A 20,442-nucleotide genomic window follows, 5' to 3' on the forward strand; every position below is an offset into this window, starting at 1 on the left:
GTGAACAGTGACATTTTGAGGGAAAACTTGCAATGATACAGATTATGTGATTTTTCCACTGAAATTATCATGTTAATGTCGATATAGTTTTTCAATGTTTAATGTTTCTATCCTATTTTATTGTATAAAAAAAATACTATAATCATAATACAATTATGACATTGGAGGAAAAACTAGGCTAAGCCTGTACTATTTCTCTCCAAAAATTTTGATAAAATGTTAATGTTGTCCAAAAGATAAGGTTATATAGTCACACACTGCTTCGTCACTTGATTCTCGGTCTAGAAATGATGATTTAAAATTTTGAATATTGAAGGTTGATTTTATACACTAAATGAATCACAAAAAATTAAAAACTTTAGAAATATTGCACTTATTTAAAAATTTGAATACAAAATCAAAAACCTACTCACTATTTGTTATTTTGAGGGTTAAGTGTAAGAGAGTGCCGACTGCGCCCTAACTTCGCCCTCACAGGTATAAAATAAAGGCAGTCATTCTATTCTATTCTATAGAAAATCATACGTCAAAATATGTATTGATATCTACAGATAGAAATATTAATGATAAATTGCATCGATGTTCAAATGCTTAGGAATATGGAATGATTATTGAATGAAATCTTAAAGTATGACCGCATTTGAATTGAGTCTTTCTTATTTGTTATTTTGTGAAGTGAACAACTACAAGACTTAACCTATTTCGGACTATGTGTAACCTTATCTAAATTTGGGAGAGGAATAGCAGAAGGTTACCTTATTTTTCCTCTCCCTATTATTTTGATGATGAGCTTATTGTATGAATCAATGAAGAATTATACGCATCTTTTTTTATCTCCATTTTTTATCTTATTATGCAACCTCTTCTAATGATTCCCTTTCAGGCAGATTTATTTCAAATCATTCTCCTGTCTCTCCATCAATATAATAATCTCTAACTATTTTTACTTCTCTCTCTAACGTTTCCTTCTTCCTACTTGTCTCCACCTTCTTCATTCTCTCTTACCTACACTTCTTTTTCTCTCTCTTCTTCGCAACTTCTCTATAGTGAGGTCCACGTTATAATGGCAGTGATTGATTAGCAATGGTATTGCTATCCTTGTCTATCATCCAACAAAGCGGATAGTGCTATCTCTTTCTCGCTTTGCTCTGCTGCCAGATCATATTTTAACAATTTAGAATCAATAAACAAAATATTTCATTTTAATCATGTAAATTCATTATGAAATTATTAAAAATTTAATTTATCACTTTGTTGTAGTTCATACACTGTGTTACTTGTAAATATTTGAAAAACACTTACTTTTCTTGGCGTCTCGAGGAATGCATTTCACTCCTGAGGAGGAGCTTGATTTATAATTTATTGCTTGATAAAATATAATTGATTCGACGAGAATGAACAGTTAATATTACATCAATGAACCTGTCAGCTACCATCTATAGAAGGCATTGACGAGACAGAGGATCGGCAACGTTTTTCTCCTATCTTTCTCCACTGCCATTATAATGTGGACCTCACTATACCCTTTCTCATCTCTTCACTCTCTTTCTCCACAATCATAACAATCCCATACATCACCCAAAACATAAGACTATCTCTTACAACTTTCTCATTTCCTTGTACCATAACTTCAAATTTGCAGCATTTGTTGAATGAGGGTGCATTGATATTTTATTCAAGAATCGCTGACAATTTCTACTGAATTTCTCATCATTTCCTTGTGGCAATACCATCCATTTTACAGTCAGCATTGGTTAATAGGGGGTGCATTGACATTATATTCAAGGAAAACTGACAATTTGGAGTGAATTTTACAATAGTAATAACATCACTTTGGAAGTTTGGAGCCTGCTTTGAATATTTTACTACTTTTGACCATATAATGCAATCACCCAACCGCGGATTCATTGTACTGCTTATAGCCCATACACCGTGTACTGCTTCTAGCCTCATTATTATTTCCACTTGAATAAATCTGAGAAGATTTCCGACAGTTGATGGAAATTGGCAAAGTTTGTGAGTTATTATTGGACGTGGTGCTTTCACAAAACTTGACAAAATCTTCTTATACAACTTTTAAGACGGCTCAATAAAAAGGTTGTCGAGCGAAATGTTCAAAGTTGTGTCAATAATTTTAAGTTAGTATTTGGTTTGAGAAAGTTTACTTAATAACTGAATCAAGCTTGGGGATTTAGAAGTAGTCCTGGAAATAAATAATTGCAAATATACTCACGTTGTTGTTAAGTGAATGGGAATAATAGGACGCCATTGCTGCCATGTTTCTTTATACACCGCTTTTTATGAAAGATTAGCAGGTAACCCGTGTTTCGCAAGGATCTAATTAGAAACTTGACCTTCTGAAATCTTGAAGAATTTAAAATAGGTAACCTTGATAAATTAGGAGTCCAGATGCAAAATTTCAAGTTATAATGAGTTGAGTAGTTCAGACGTGATGATGCATCAAACATAATTTTCTTACTCCGTACCTGTGTAAGCCTGTTCTTTCCTTTATTATAATTAATAAATATCGGGGCACGGAGCATCGCTCGTTATTTTTATTTATTGATAAACAGAACACAATTCTATAAAATGTTTTCATTTCGGGGATGCGATATTTTGATTATTCACATACTCACTTTTTTACTATCCACAGCTGTTTCAGCCAAGGATGAATTATCCTTTTAATGTCGTTCAGCGGGTTTTCTCAAGGATGAGACCTTGTGCAATCGAATCTTTATATCATAAACCTACTATGTTCCAAATCTCGTGAAAATCGTTAGAGCCGTTTTCGAGATCAGTTAAACATAAATAACCAGATATAAAAATAGCCAGGAATAAAAATAACCAGATATATAAATGCAGAAATTGCTCGCTTAATATAATAGGATATCGGGGCACCGAGCTTCGCTCGTTATTTTTATTTATTGATAAAAAGAACACAATTCTCAAAAATGATCGTGTTTATATTTTACAGCTGGCTATACGTCAGCTTATGAATTTCGGGGATGTGATATTTTGATTTTCCACTGAATTACTAGCTCACGTTTTACTATCCACAGACGACGAAAGTCTCTGCTGTTTCAGCCAAGGATGAATTATCCTTTCAATGTCGTTCAGCGAGTGTTCTCAAGTATGAGACCTAGTGCAATCGAATCTTCATATCATAAACCTACTACGAGCCGTTTTCGAGATCCGTTGAACATAAATAACCACATATAAAAATAACCTGATAACCAGATATAAAAATATATACAGAAATATTGCTCGCTTAATATAATAGGATAGATAGCTGTGATTAAAGTCATTCCATATACAGGGTCGGATCTAGAGGCCTGAAAGAATGGCCCTGAGAAAGAAATGAAGTCTATTGGTAATTTCAAAAACCAGTTAACACGAAAATACAAAAGCTATGATAATGAAGCATTGGTGGAAAATTGATGTGGAGGGAGAAATCTAGATAAAATTCAAAAGTGAAATAAGCAGGCCGAAATTGTATTACTATTTAAGATACTGGCTAAAAAGAATCCATTTAATTTTGGACATGAGATTGTTTTTGGACGAGATAAAAAAAATGGACATGAAATCGTTTTCTTCGCATCTCTTGGAGTTTTATCATAGAATGTGCTCCTGGTAAAGTGATAGAGTGGACATTACTGTCCGAACTTCGCCAATTTACCAAATAAAAAAGTTATTATATTCTATTCTAGGACTAAGACTAAGGGAGTGATCTGTGGTCTAGTGGATAGAGTGTTTGCGTAGCAGCATAGAGGTCCCGGGTTCAAACCCTCTCATTACCAAAAGTTTTTTAACCAGATCACACCCGTGTTATCGGATGGGCACGTTAAACTGTCGGTCCCGGCTGAAGTATGACAGTCGTAAGGCCGATTGAGGGCTTAAATTATATATTCAGGCGGTGGGACCTTCCCGCAAGGGACTCCCCACCAACAAAAGCCATACGAATTTACTTTACTAAGTCTAAAGCATAAAGAAATCTGTGGGAATCTGTACATGAATAATCATGAGCATGTTTTCTCTGTAATTCTATAACAAAATTGTGTAGTAGAAATAATTCGACCAGAAGAATCTTCAAAATTATCTTTAAAAATATTGAATCTTGAATAGAAGAGACGATAGAACAGTCATTATAGGGTTAGAAGTGTTCATTGACCGAGCGAAGTGAGTTCTAAGATTCAAGTCGACGGTTTGGCATTTCTCTTAATGTTTGAATGTTTGAACGTTTATATGTTGCGCATTTACGGCGGAACGCGGTAATAGATTCTCATGGAATTTGACAGGTATGTTTTTTAATTGCGCGTCGACGTATATACAAGGTTTTTGGAAATTTTGTATTTCAAGGATGATATAGAAGAAAAAAGGAGCCTCCTTCATACGCCAATATTAGAGTAAAAATCAGACTATAGAATTATTCATCATAAATCAGCTGACAAGTGATTACACAGATGTGTGGAGAAGCCAGTCTATTACTGTATTTAAATTAGGTCTACTGTTCACAGAACTACTAGTAGGAATTATTCAAAATTCATATAGTGAGGTCCACGTTATAATGACAGTATTTGATCAACTTTGGTTTTGCTATACTTGTCTATCATTCGACAAAGACTATGGTACTATCCTTTTGTAGGTCCACAACAATGACATTTATGGTTTTGACAGTGTAGAAATATAATTAGTTAATGCAGAGAATCGGCATCGCTATTCTTCTATCTTTATTCACTGCCATTATAGCGTGGACCACACTATATCATTAGTTACTTCACTGAATGATTTCGATATTTTTTATGATATCGATATTTTGTTCATCATTCTTCTAGACTCTTGAGGACTCTACAAGAGACTTGAATAGAAAAGAAGGAGAAACATTTATTACTAGGATGTCAGTAGTCAGGTTATTGAATGGGTTGTCATACAGACCACCATAGATCAGTCATAGTAATCTCAGAGGGTTGATTCACCGGCACAGCTCTTAACTAACGTGATGTGTCTTAACTAAACTAATCACACCCTAACTCACACTAGACAGTAATTAATGTGCCACACACACACATACATATGTCATGTGACTCTCACATGGACCTATATATGTTGTCTCCAAGTTACCTAGGGTGATGTACCTTCATGATATACTGTGTAGTGTTTGATATCCTATTTCATAGTGACTAACAGCGTGGAGAAAATATTGATTCAGAGAGACGAGAATACTATATAGTGAGAGTATAAAATATAAGATAATACTGAGAGGATATTTGTTTATCTCTGATTGGATCAATACAATAGTTATTTGTGCAACTAGTGCGCAAAGTGACAGTTTGCTGCACCGAAAGAAACGTTTACGCCCGAGCCGTAGACGAGGGCGGAATGTTTTGTTGAGTGCAGCAGAGGAACTTTGCGCACGTATTTCACATTAAATTTTTCCTACAGTTACAATTGAATATGAAAAGTGGGTAATTATGGGTAAAATTGCCTGAAATGCATCAAATGTTTTTCTGTGTAATTTTATCATGAATAAAAACCTTAATTTATTGTCAAATTGAATAATAATGTAGTAGTGTTTGAATGAAGGGGCGGCTGTCACTGATGTGGTGGCTGTCCTCGGTGTCCATGTCCTTGTCCATCGTTATTATTATAATAACAGTCACTGTTACCAACTTAATTTTGATTTTCCTGCACTGGTGCTCCATATAACCTACTAACTATTTTGCGTTGCCATGTTGCAAATCTGAAGTGCAGAAAAATTTTTCCCGCACTAGAGCGGAAAAGTGACTCTTTGCGTTCTGTAATCAGTGCAGCAATGGCCACTTTTCAAGGTAACTGTAGGAAAAGATATTTGATTGTAGACGACAGTAAAGACGAAAGTTTCGTCTATGATTGCCGTTTTCACATCTACCGGTTCCTAGACGACATGACACGACACGACACGATACTACAGGACAAGAGGATCTCCAATAATTGGCTTCAGACTATCGTGTCGTCAAAAAAATCATAAAATCAAGAATCGTAGCAATAAAGTTATGAATCACTCGGCATTATTATTATTATTTCAAGAATTGAATAAAAACACAAATATGTTGTCAAATTCTACCGTTTTTTTTTTAGTACACGACCATGGTTTCGTGACCACACCAGTCACATTTTCAAGTTGACTGGAATTATTTTTATTTAGTAACTATTATTTAAAAAAAATAAATTAACTAATAATCTTTTAAAAAATAATAACTATTATTTCAAGAATTATACAGCAAATGATAACGGTTAGTGACACTTATTCACATGAGCTGTATGAGAAAAATAACCGAAAATGAAGAAGAGATTGTGTGTAAGGAAGAGAGAGGTTATTAGAATTGTAGGAAATAGGGAGAAGAGCGAATGGAAAACACTGGTACAAGAAATATGATGGAAAAAGACGGAGAAGAAGTAGGAGACAGAAAAGAGAAGGAAGAAGAAGATGACAAAGAAAAGGCGACATTGAAATAGACGATGGAGGCGAAAGAGAAAAAGAAGGCGAAAAATAGGACAAATAAAATGAGTGGTGACCACTGAAATTTTTCCAAACGTTAGTTTGATTGATGAAATTAAAAAAAACAATCTTTGATAAAATTAGGAAAATAATGCCACTAGAATGTTAAAAGTAAAGGTGAAGATACAAATGAGTAGAAAAAGAAGGAGAAGAAGGAGAAGAATAAGAAGAATAAGAATAGAAGAAGAAGAAGAAACAAGAAGAATACGACGACAAGAAGAAGAAGAAGCAGAAGAAAAAGAATAAGAAGAAGAATAAGAAGAAGAAGAAGAATAGAATACTAAAAAGACGCCGAGAAGGAGAGAAATAGACACAACAAAATAATAGACAGAATACTACGAATCAGAAGAAGAGAAGAAGAGAATAAGAGAAAAGACTAAGAAGAGCAGAAGCAGGAATCAGTAAGCAGGAAGAAGAAGAAGTGGATAAAGGAAAAAGAGTCGAGAAGACGAGACAAATTTTTGTGATTGAACAAGTTTTAATGGTGTGATCTTGCAATATCCACTTCTTCAGTGCTCTCAGCTTGCAAAACTTGGTCCATTCTGCTACACAGTAATAATACTGCTCTTCACGAAATGATACCCGAGAATGATTCTGTTTATTCGGAAACCGGAGTCATCGAGATTGGAATAACAATTCTTCAGAAGATGTTTTTGAAGTGCTATAGAATATGAAGATCAGGCTACTAATGTTGTTAGGGAGAAAGTATAGTTCATATACGGTACTTCAACTGTAGTTTTGGAACTAGAGTAACTATCATCTTTCGAACTATGACTGTTTATTGAGATACTGAACTCAATGCTATTGTAATAATTCTTCAAAATATGTTTTTTACTTTCCTTGCCCTATTAACATAGGTACGGAAAATATTGCTTTCCAAATAATTTGAGGTATCCCAATTTCATGTTTTCTATACGTTTCAAGGTCCCCTGAGTCCAAAAACATGATTTTTGGGTGTTGGTCTGTGTGTGTGGGTGTGTGTGTGTGTCTGTGAACACGATTAATCCATTCCTTATTAACCGAATGACTTGAAATTTTAAACTTAAGGTCCTTATACCATGAGGATCCGACAATAAGAAATTCAATGAAATTAAATTCAAGATGGCGGATGATTACTAAAAAACCATGTTCTTCACGGTTTTCTCGAAAACGGCTCCAACGATTTTCTTCAAATTTATATCATGGATAGCTATTTATAAGCCCTATCAACTGACATGAGTCTCATTTCTGGGAAAATTACAGGAGCTCTGTAATATTCTTGAGAAAAATGGCGGATAATTATTACTAAAAAACCATGTTTTTCAAGGTTTTCTCGAAAACGGTTCTAACGATTTTTTTCAAATTCATACCCTGTAAAGTTATTTATCAGCTCTATCAACTGGCATGAGTCTCCTTCCTGGGAAACTGATAGGGGGTCCACCCCATCTTTGAGAAATAGACTTTGTAACCTCCCTCTCGTGGTAGGTAGGTAGAGCAGTTCATAAAAAGAACACATAGTCAAGATATTTCATCTGTAGAACAGCTGTTTTGACGACTTTTAAAAAAATCATCGAATTTATCAATTTACACAAAGGAAAAAGTACTCTGAAAACAATTATATATACACATATACAGAAGACTGATCTTAGTTTCAAATATGTTGTCGCCAATCGTCATTATGTTACTCCCCTAGATTATTCTCGTTCATGAATGAGGCTTACTGTTCAATGAGTAAGGAAAGTTGTGTGAGTGTACCACACCAGATTTTTTTCGAACTGCTGTATAGATGAAGAACTGGCTAATGTTGTTTGGGAGAAAGTATACTTGATATACTTGAAATGTTCTTTTGCAAATAAGTGTCTTCCAAACTATGAACTCGTACTATAATGTACTGTAATGTATATTGTACAGTATTAATACAAAAGGTTATATGATAATATTGAGTAATAACTGGAGCTGGTCCTAGATCGAGAGGGGTTTCAAGATCTTAGGTACTAAGTGCCTACTAAGTACTAACTACTGGTACTAAGTTAATTCCACAATAACCAATAAGAGAAGCTTTCAAGAAAAGCATTTTCTAATAATTGGTTCTCGTGAAATTAATTACGATTGAAATTGAACCGGCTTTTGTGCAACTGGGCCTAAGTACTACCTCCGTAAACAAAGCCATGGTGCATTCGTGTGACGTCAGCACAGGTAGGGCTCCTACACCAATAAGAACACTAGCCGATATAGATCAGCTGAAATCAACAAATTTTTATTGGTATAGGAGACCTATCTGTGCTGAAGTCACACGAAGAAAAAGAAGAAGAAGAACAAGAACAAGAAGAAAAAAAAGAAGAAGAAGAAAATCGGCTTGATTTTCACAGATGAAAATGTAAGTGAAGCACGTCCGTATCTCCTCGCTCATCAAAGACGGAAGAACAGAGATGGGCAGAAGAAGACGAAGAAAAAGAAGAAGAAGATGGAGAAAGGGAAGATAGAAGAAGAATAAGAAAAAAAGGGAAAACCTTAGAAAGTAGTAGTGTGAATTGGAGGTGACTTTTTGGCTTGAATCCATCCCAGCTTCAATTTCGTTCTTCTTCACGAGGTGACAATAATTTTCGTCCTCACCTTTGCTCCTGTCGCTTCTCATTCTTCTCCTCCTCCTCCTCCTCCTCCTTCTCCTCCTCCTCCTCCTCCTCTCCTTTTCTTCTTCTTTTTTTTCTTCTTCTTCTTCTTCCTTGTCTTCTTCTTCTCACCTTCTCATTCATCACACTGCCTTCTACATCCACCTCTGCTGCTAGAGCTTCTTTTCTTCTTCATTTTCAATTTATCGAGATGTGTGTCAGCTCCTCCTCCTCTCCCTCCTCCTTCTCTTCTTCTTCTTCTTCATCTTCTTCTCCTTCTTCTCCATCTACCTTTGCTGCATCTTTTCTTCTTCATTTTCAATTTATCTAGATGTGACACCACTTTTTTTCAGCAACCCCTTTTGTCACCTCTCTTCCTCTTTCTCTCCTAACCTGTCCTTCCACCTTTCATCAATATCTCTCTCTCTTACTGGTCACCCGCCATCTCAATCTACCCCTTTGTCACCGCCTCCCTCTTTCATCTTTCCCTTTCCTTACACCTCTCATTTCCCACTAACTCATTGTCACCCTCTTTCCTCTTCCTTCCTTCCACCTCCACTTTCCCACACACTCCCTCACTCACTTTTCTCTCTCTTTCTTTCTGGTCCTGTTCGTTTTTCTTGTCCATTTATCTTTGGCCAGGTTGACAGTACAATCTGCTCGGTCGATCCAACAAATCTATTTGCAGCCTCTGCTAATACGCTACAAACTGTGTAGCTACTTCTTTACACTTCTTCTTCTTCTTCTTCTTCTTCTTCTTCTTCTTCTTCTTCTTCTTCGTTTTCTTCGTCTTCTTCGTCTTCTTCTTTTCTTGCCAACTCCTCTCACCCTTTTTTCCTATGCTGATACCGAACATGTGTTATTAGAGATGATAGATTTCCCGATTTCCTCGGTTTTTCCTGCTTTTTTCTCTCTTGGAAAATGATTTACCAAGGTGCGAACCGAGGATTGGTATCTACAATGAAACCTTATAAATAGTATTGTAATGGAAGGTGCTTCTTTGGAAAATGATTTTTGGAAGTGAGAATTGTATGTTGGTTTCTACAATATTACTTCACCCACCTATAGTGAGGTCCACGTTATAATGGCAGTGTTTGATTAGCAATGGTATCTCTATCCTTGTCTTTCATTCACCAAGGTGGGTGGGGCTATCTCTTTCTCGCTTTGATCTGTTGCCAGATCGTCTTTTAACAATGTAGAATTGATAATTAATTAACAAAATAGATCATTAAAGGCTGTGGAAAGGCTAAAAATAAACTTTCTACTGGTGATATTTTTCAATTTTTTTGATTTGCATACTATCAAGTTATCAAAATGGAAAAGTTTTCTCAGGGAAAAAATTTTTTTCCAATCATTACTTTTTGAGATATGAGCGCCTAAAGTTGAAATTCTTGAGACAGAACATTTCAAGTTCGGTAAGAGATAAAGCCATGAGATTTAGAGGATATATTCTTCATTGTATTGTTGTTATTAAAAAGTTATTTTTGGTAATTTTTAGTAAACTGAATAACTTTCTCAAAAATTCATATTTTCAAAAGAGTTCTTTGACTAGATCAACAATACCATCTATCCTCCAAATCTCATGAATTTATCTCTTACCGAACTTGAAATGTTCTGTCCCAAAAATTTAAACTTAAGGCGCTCATATCTCAAAAAGTAATGAGAGAAATAAAAAGGTTTTCCTGAGAAAACTTTTTCATTTTGATAGCTTGATAATATACAAATAAAAAAACTTTGAAAAATATCACCAGTAGATTATTTTTAGCCTTTGCACAGCCTTAAATACGAAAATTCATTATGAATGTATTGAAAAATATAATTTCTTACTTAATAGAATATAATTGATTATTTTAAACGAGAATGAACCGTTAATATTACATCAATGAACCTGTATCAGCTAACGTCAATAGAAGGCTTTGACAAGACAGAGGTTCGGCAACGTTGTTCTCCTATCTTTCTCCACTGCCATTATAACGTGAACCTCACTATAGTATCTGGTAATCGTTCCAAATGTTTTTTCCACTTCAAGCTCACTTGTAGTTCTGTGAACAGTAGACCTCACGCAGTATTCTTATCCACAAGTACCTGATTGAAACTATAGACCTTATGGAAATACAGCAATATACTGGCTTCTCCACACATCTGTGTAATCACTTGTCAGCTGATTTATGATGAATAATTCTATAGTCTGATTTTTACTCTAATATTGGCGTATGAAGGAGGCTCCCTTTTCCTTTTATATTATCCTTGAAATGCAAAATTTCCAAACACCTTGTATATACGTCGACGCGCAAATAAAAAAGGAACATACCTGTCAAATTTCATAAAAATCTATTACCGCGCTTCGCCGTAAATGCGAACATATGAACATATAAACATTTAAACATTCAAACATTTGAACATTTAAACATTAAGAGAAATGCCAAACCGTCAACTTGAATCTTAGACCTCACTACACTCGGTCAACTAAATATCCACGTTTTTTCTCTGTAGCTATTACCTACTGTAGCCTACTAAATATAGAAAAAAATATATTCGGAAAATACGATACGATATCTAAACCATCACCAAAATAACCCTTTAAATCTCTTCTGACGCCGGAAAAATCACTGGAAAATCAAAACTAGACCCCACTTTATGACCTTTCCCATTCACACACACATAACCTCAATCACTGCTCTCGGAAAATTCAGCGGAAAATCCACTCTCATCCATTCAATTGGATTAAAACGCGGCGACGCCAAAAATGATGAAAATTGTCCAGGAAAATTGAAAATTCCGAGCTTTCAAAGCGATTTGATGAAGAGCAGTATATCGTTGACATGCTTTCAATGATACTGGGATTCAGTTTAGATTGTCAGTATGAGTTGGATAGAATACTTCGATGATATCTATATGGGGGGTGTTGTTTGTTTGAAATGGATATCCAACTATGGAACAGAGTGTTGGAGAAAAAAGACCATATCAAAAACATTCGTCCATTGAAATGACCGTATATTGTCTCCATAGAGTGAGATTCTGTCAGTTATATTCATGAAACACATAGATGCTTCCCGTTTAATCAATGAATACCCAATTTGAAATGTACTGGCAGTTTAAATTGAATCTCACCTCAAAAAAAGACTAAATCAGATGAAAAGACCTCATAATGGATTGGACGGTTGCTGACATAAATGAAAGCCTCCACTCTAGTGACCACACACACGTTATTGTAAAGGGCGTGAAAGCCCGGTTAAGCGACGCTGACAGGCGTCAGCCGTTGGACGGGTGACCAAGCGGGGAGGACTGTGACGCGCGTTTTGTTTGGAAGCACCCTGCTTTTGACGTGCGTTTTATAATTGAAGGGCGCGATTAAAAACGACAGAAAAACGCTGCTCTGCTCTGCCGTCAAGCTTGGAACAAAGCGGGTGACGTTTGATTCTCTCTTTGTCTCTCTCACTCTCCCTCTTCCTCTCTTCTACTATTATTTAGGTCGAATTTCGAGCGTATTTTTTCTCTACACACTGATCTTTGTCGTTTATCAGAGTTTATCTGAGATTGACAATGGTGTAATAACCGAAACCGGTCTTTCTAAGTATCAATAAATCTATGGTTTTTTGATAATTTCTTACTCTTTTTCATTCAATAATGAATAATCACCACAATATAAACTTCTCAACTACACAAAAAGTCGAGTTCATTCTCTGTACCATCCCATTTTACAGCAAAATGCTGTCTATTGCATGAAGCTTTCAAGCTCCGTTAGTAATTTATTATCTAAATTTCTTGAAAGTTATCTAAACAGTTTGAAAATGTGACCTGTGTGATCTCGGAACCATGGTCCTCTATCGAATAAAACTGTGTAGAATTTGACAAAATATGTGTGTTTTTATTTCATTATCCAAATTTCTATTCAGTTTTATCAAATTGTTATTGAGTACTCCTTTTGCGCAGTAGTTTTAATCTAGTTTCTCATTTATTATTCCATTTACCCATTTATTTATTTCATCCAGTTTCTCATTCATTATTTCATTTACCCATTTATTTATTTCATCCAGTTTCTCATTCATTAATCTATATCTACTATTATCAATCTATCATACTACTAGAGAAAAGATAACATAGGAGGATAATATGAAGTGATAAACATAACCTATTTTTGGACAATTTCTATCAAAATTTGGGAAAGGAACAGTTTTGGGCATTGAGCATGTTGCTCCATTTCTAATCATTGATATTGAGTCAAGAATGATATAGTATCTGTGAACATATGAATTAATATGTCAATGTACAATTTTCTCCAAATATTGAGTAAGCCTTACATTATTGCAGGGTTCAATCTAATGTTTGTTTGAGAGAATATCAAATTTAGTAGGCCTGATTCGAATCATATTTCTAGAAAGTTTGATGGAGATTCACTGAGGCATCAATTTAAATCAAATCTACTGAGCAAATGGAAATTTTTCGATCATCAAAGATGATTCGGAATCTGATAAATCAGTCAAAAAGGCAACAGGAAGCTCGAAACCAAAATCTACTGTGAAATGTCGTTGAAGATAAACTGACAATTTCAACATTTCATAATAATAAGATTCGTATGGCATTTATTGGTGGGGAGTCCCTGACGGAAGTTCCACCTCGCCCGAATAAGTCATTTGAGCCGTCAATGGGCCTTTCGACTGTCATACTTCAGCCAGGACCGACAATTAACGTGCCCATCCGATAACACGGGAGTGACCTGTTCAAAAACTTTTGGCTCTGAGTGGGTTTGAACCCGGGATCTCTAGGTTGCTACATTTCATAATTCTCAGTCATGAATTTTTATTTGGAAATGGTGGTCTCTGGTTATCACAAAATGGCGGATGATTTCAATATAACGTCGACGCTCAGCCAATAGGAGAGCAGGTAGAAAAAATTGTGAAGCATTTGGGAGGGGTCAGCCTTGTAGGCTCTATGGCTGTCAGCCAATCACAGACCAGCATTATTGTGACGTTTGCTGAGGCGTTCCACAGTGGGATGGACTGAAATGCATAAGAGAACTTTGTCAACAGATTGATATGTGTTATTCACAAAAATGTTGTTTGCTTTACAATATCTCATGGAATTATCAACAAATTTCAAGATTTATTTCAGTTTAACATTTTCCGCAGTGATGATATTGGAGGGACATTTGGGGAATCTGTTTAGGAAGAGTCCACGAACAGTTTTCGAACATAATAGATATTTAATCAAACCCACATATTACTCCAATATTATACTACTCATATTACTAATCACTAATCAATCATATCACTAATCAACATCGCACAAATTTCAATCAATTAGGCATGAATGATTGATAAGGTCAGTTAGACAGGCTTCACTATGAGATGTACTTTCAATCATGTTTTCAAGAACAAAAACCATTATTGAATATTAAAAAGCTTGATGACGAAGAAGAAGAAGAAAAATAAGAAGAAGAAGACGACGAGAGAAGAAGAAGACGGGAGAAAAAGAAGAATATGAAAGAGGATGCTGAGGATGTGAATGAATGAGTAGAGAATGAGTGGGAGTAGGAGAGAGGATACACCCATATCAGAGAAGGATTCATTGTACCTATATCAATTATACGAGCGCAAGAGAGTGGGAAAGAGTGAGAGAAAGAGAGAGATAGATAGATGGAGAGAGAGAGTGGGTGAGTGAGTGAGAGAAGAAAGAGAGAGGAGAAGTATAGATATCAGAGGAGTATACATATAATGAAATTTCCTGTATGGAGAAATTTGAGAAGTAGACAGTACAATAAGAAGAGAGACGAAACAGAGCAGATACAGGGGGTGAGAGAGAGTGAGTATGAAAGAGTGAGTGAGAAAGAGAGAGTGAGTGAGAGAGAGAGAGAGCGAGAAAGAGTGAGATAGTGAGTGAGAGACGAAAGAGAGAGGAGAAGTATAGATATCAGAGGAGTATACCTATAATGATATTATTTCCTATATGGAGAAATTTGAGGAGTACAACAAAAAGAGAGACTAAACAAGACACAGAGAGAGATAGAGGGAGAGAGTGAGGGAGAGAGAGAGATGTGTAGAATCCGTTAATTACACTAATTATATATAGTTAAGCCGAGATAAGCACCGACTCTAAGCCCTCGCCAACTTAATTAAGCCACTCACTGAGTGAGCACCCCCTTCCCGCACCCCCTTCCCGCACCGCACATCCATCATTATCCCATTAATCGATTTGCGTTCACATCCTATTAATTTATGATTTCAAATTTTGATTGAATTTGAATCCATGTTGATTCAGACGTGACGTGATTTGTTGATCAAAGCAGTAAAACAGGTCATAGATTTTTGGTGTGAAATGTGTATGTTATTTTTGGATTAGTGCTGCAAGAGATACTGTATCACGGTTAAAAAACTTTGTGTTAACTGACGACAAATTTAAAGTCCTGTAGTATAAAACTCATAACATAATTATCACAACAGTGAGGTCTACATTAGTATTTGATTAACATTTATTTATTTATTTATTTTTTGTGTAGTTGAGAAGTTGATATTGTGGTAATTATTCATATTGAATGAAAAAGACTAAGAAATTGTCAAAAAACCACTGACTTATTGATAATTAGAAAGACCGGTTTCGGTTATTACATCATTGTCAATCTCTGATAAACTTCTAATAAAATAAAGAGTTTATCAGAGATTGACAATGGTGTAATAACCGAGACCGGTCTTTCTAATTATCAATAAGTCAGTGGTTTTTTGACAATTTCTTAGTCTTTTTCATTCAATTTATTTATTTATTTATTTATTTATTCATTCATTTATTTATTTACAATGCAAATAACACTAATGTAATAACATTGAAAGATAAAATAATAAGGTAGTCCTTGTGCTATTTTTCTTCCAAATTTATAGATGAGAAAGTCCAAGATAAGGTTAGAATTTCACGTGTACAATTTTTATTTTTCACATTGGTGTTGCTATCCTTGTCTATCATTCGACAAAACAGATACTGCTATCCTTTTCTAGCTCTTCAACGTTGCCAGATCCTTTTCTATCAATGTGAGAGTATTATTGACTAGCAGGTAACCCGTGCTCTGCAAGGATCTATTTTGAAACTTGACATAATGGAGCCTTGATGAATTGAAAATAGGACTATAACCATCCTCGTTCACTTAAGGGTCTATATGCAAAATTTCAAGTTAATCAGTCCAGTAGTTCAGATGCGATGATGCGTCAAACATAATAAATTTTCCTCTACCGTACGTGTAAAAGCCAGTTCTTTCCTTTACTATAGTATATATTAACAATGTGGAAATATTATTAATCAACAAAATATTTAATCCAAATTAAGAGACTTTTCAATTTGATAATTTACTTTTTTTTGATAAATAAAATATAATTGATTATTTAAAACAAAAATTAGCAGTTGATATTTCATCATTTTGAATGAAAAAGACTAAGAAATTGTCAAAAACCACAGATTTATTGATACTTAGAAATGACCGGTTTCGGTTATTACACCATTGTCAATCTCTGATAAACTCAGTTTATCAGAACAGAAACCGGTCTTTCTAAGTATCAATAAATCTGTGGTTTTTGACAATTTCTCAGTCTTTTTCATTCAATATGAATAATTACCACAATATCAACTACACAAAAAGATATTTCATCAGATATACCGGTATCAGTTATCCTCTATAGAAGGTAGTGGCAAGGCAGAGAATCGGCAATGCTGTTCTCCTAACTTCTTCCACTGTCATAATAACGTGAGACATCACCATAGGTTCTTTGAAATGAATTAAACGAAGGTTTTATCAATCTTTCATACCCCAATTGAGCAAGAATTCACATACAGTTTGAAATAATAAGAAAAACTTATTTTAATACTCTTAATTTTGATTCATAACCCAAGTTTCTATTATTTTTCCTTGATTAAATACAGATTTTCAAAGTTGTGGTATTATTTTTGAATTATGGTGTATTTTGATCGAATCAAATGGGAAGAATAATATTCTTCTCTTCTTATTCTTCCATTCAAAATTTAGGCTCTCAGACGACGTTGGACTCACAACAGTATATAGACTATAATTATAGTAAAATTTATGCAGAAATATTTAAATAAAATAAAAATTTCAGAATCAAATCAGCTACTAGAGTGAGGTCCACATTAGAATGGCAGTGTACGATTGACAATACTGCTGCTGTCCTTTTCCATTATACAATAAAACATATAGCAATCTCTCTTTCGCTTTGCAATGTTGGCCATTTGCCAGAATATTTTATATTTACTTTTGACAGTGTCTGTACAAAACTGAACAAACCATATTCTCAGCCGCCATTTTTTTCTCCATTCCATCAAAATACTTGAGTACACAAGTCGTATGATTGCTTTAAAATGTATTATTGAAACAATGAAATAATTTTTAAACATAACCGTATGAGAAACACAAATTAAAATACCTGAAATGACATTTTAAAAGTAGATAGCTAACCATCCTAGACTTCATTCATGCTTCAGTTAGTCTACCCGTATAGGTTAGACCTACTCGTACCGGTGTAAATAATATTGAAAAGTTATTTCAGAATTAATCCATTGAAATTACATATTTTTAAATAGGATTTCTATTTTTCTATTATTTTTAAAGAAAATTGGAATAGAATACCCACCAAATAACTCAATTTCTGTTGTTTTGAAATTCAGATTGTGGTATCACAGCTTTTTAAATTAGCCGCCATTTCAGGTTTGTATAAAAAATAAAAATCTGATCTCAGTCATGAAAGCAAGTTTTTGAATCAAATTATGAAAAAATTAATATATTTTCTTGATCAATTTGACATAAAATTGATTATTTTATCAAGGAAATTATAATTATTATTAGATTAAATTTAATGGGATGAATTGAGTAACAGCTGTGTACAGTCAGTGGCAAAATGGAGAGACTTGGCAACGTTTTTCTCCTATCTTTCTTCACTGCCATTATAGCGTGGACCTCACTATACATAGTCTACTGGGACAAATTTCGGAGGTTATTTGAAGCAATTTTTGAATATTCTTATCAAATTATCTTACCTGGTACATGCCCAGCCATGTTATACATGCTGTGATCTCTTCCCTTCTTGCGCAGACTGAATACAATGATGGCTGCCACGCAGCTGAATACACAGATAGCTACTGCTAGGCCAATCCACAGGGCAAAGTCTGTCTCCACCTCAACTGAAAACACAAAATTGGAGAAAATTAGCACTCAATACAGCAAATTCCATATTATTTACAAAAAGAGAAGATATTTCAATACAGGTTATGCGTCTCAATCATTCAATAAATGGAACAAATAAGTGAATCATTCACATAATGAGATAAATGAGTGTGTCAATATAGCGAAAGAACATTAGAGTGTTCATTATTCTGAATAATGGATTATTGAATCATTATAAATTATACAATCATTATTCTGATTGTTTCTATTGGCAGGTGGATCCTTCCAGATGTTCTGCCTCTGGCAGTTACAAGGCAGAGTTATATCATGGAGAAAAGATAGCATAAGAAGATATCCCATGGTAGTTTAAGTTCCTAATTTCTAGACGTTTTCTTAACTCGAGTCGATTACCAAATTTGAAGCCTACTTTTCCACTCAAGCCAATTACTGTTGACTACTGTCTTTTATTACTGTGTTGGCCGGGTGAGAGTGTAAAGGTGCGTACAGATATACGCGCCGCGAACATGAGCAATTCACTTTTAATCAGCTGATGCCAAGCTTTTTTATCTGTATCTTACCGTTTCTGTAAAAATACAGATATAGTCAGCTGATTAAAAGTGAATTGCTCATGTTCGCGGCGCGTATATCTGTACTCATCTTGAGAACGGTACGGTATAAGAGACTACCAGCAAGACATGAAATAACTACTATAGTCCGAGAGATATTACTTTCAACATGAAGAGGGGAAACCAGTTTCTCGTTGCACAGTTTGTAGCACAAAGAAGACAGAGAAGTGGGGAGGAGTAAGCATGCTGCGCACAATTGGATGTGGTAGCATGTTAGGTAGTGGCAGTGATTAGTGAAGGAAAGAGCATCGGGCCTCTTTGTCTTCGAGAGAAAGCCATGTAAAAAGTAATATCTCTCGGACTATAGGACCATCGGCTTGAGAGTTAACAGTGGAATTTGAAATATTAACTTCCTAAACCATGGGTTCATGGAAGATCTTTGTATGTTATTATCCTTCATAGTTATATCAAATTAATTATTCAATTCCTTCTCATGTTCCTTCTTCTCTTGATCATCATACTCTTAATCTTCTTCTCTTCTTCTTCTTCTCTCTTCTTTCTTCTTCTTCCTTCTTCTTCTTCTTCTTCTTCTCTTCTCTTCTTCTTCTTCTCTCTTCTTCTTCTCTTCTTCTTCTTCTTCTTCTTCTTTCTTCTTCTTCTTCTTCTTCTTTCTTCTTCTTCTTCTTCTCTTCTTCTTCTTCTTTCTTCTTCTCTTCTTTCTTTTCTTCTTCTTCTTCTTCTTTTCTTCTTCTTCTTCTCTCTTCTTCTTCTCTCTTCTTCTTCTCTTCTTCCTTCTTTCTTCTTCTTCTTCCTTCACTTCTGTCACTTTTTCCGTTAGAACTACTATGTCTATTACAACTGCTTTTCACTACTCTACCTGCTTCTTCTATTTCCCTTTCTTCTTCCTTGTTATCTACTTTCTACTACCACCTTTTTATCTACTTCTCCTATCATCTGCTCCTACTTCTCCTCTCTTCCTCCTTATCCGCCCACTTGTCCACCCTTCCCTCCTTCCCTACCTCTCCTACCACCTACTTTCTCTTCCTTCCATCTTTCTCCATCTTCTCCTTCTCCTTCTTCGACACATTATTCGTCGCCACGAAGTCACAGCCTGCCTAATCACGTGTGAATAGCTGCTTCGTCGGCAGAACAGGACTTGGCGCTTTGAAATGGTGATTAATGATCTTACACCTCACTTTACTACTGCCATGTTTCACTTCATACTGTCAGCTTTCCTCATACAAAGCATCAATACTTCCCATTCGACCAACACTGACACATCAGTCAGTCTCACTACTTCAACAAGATTCACTTTAAACTGTCAGTATTTCCTGTAATTTACACCAATACTACCAATTCAAATAATGCTGACTTCGCAGTTGGTGTAACTAGCAAGTTAGCCCAGTTAAACATTAGACATTAGTTGACTTGAGATAGGAACCTTTGCTAATCTACCCCTGTTTTAAGGCCCCTTCACACTGCACTGTAAGATTCTCTTCACAAAGTCAGCACCTGATTAACATTGGTTTGTTATCCTTGTCTATCATTAGACAAAGCTCAAAACGCTCTATCCTTTTCTACTTCCATATTGTTGCC

At 35.1% G+C, this 20,442-nt stretch overlaps 1 protein-coding gene across 1 annotated transcript in view; it reads right to left on the reverse strand.

Annotated features, from left to right (window-relative positions):
- LOC111050797 (netrin receptor UNC5C-like) overlaps positions 1 to 19,118 on the reverse strand; it is a 52,031-nt gene extending 32,913 nt beyond the window's left edge. The window contains 2 exon segments of the mRNA XM_039438165.1: positions 18,154 to 18,297; positions 19,031 to 19,118. Of these exon segments, the coding sequence (XP_039294099.1) occupies positions 18,154 to 18,297; positions 19,031 to 19,118 (232 nt within the window).
- Between the last annotated feature and the right edge of the window lie 1,324 nt (positions 19,119 to 20,442).

The sequence above is a fragment of the Nilaparvata lugens genome, chromosome 11 (assembly GCF_014356525.2).
Source record: "Nilaparvata lugens isolate BPH chromosome 11, ASM1435652v1, whole genome shotgun sequence".
Classification (NCBI taxonomy): domain Eukaryota; kingdom Metazoa; phylum Arthropoda; class Insecta; order Hemiptera; family Delphacidae; genus Nilaparvata; species Nilaparvata lugens.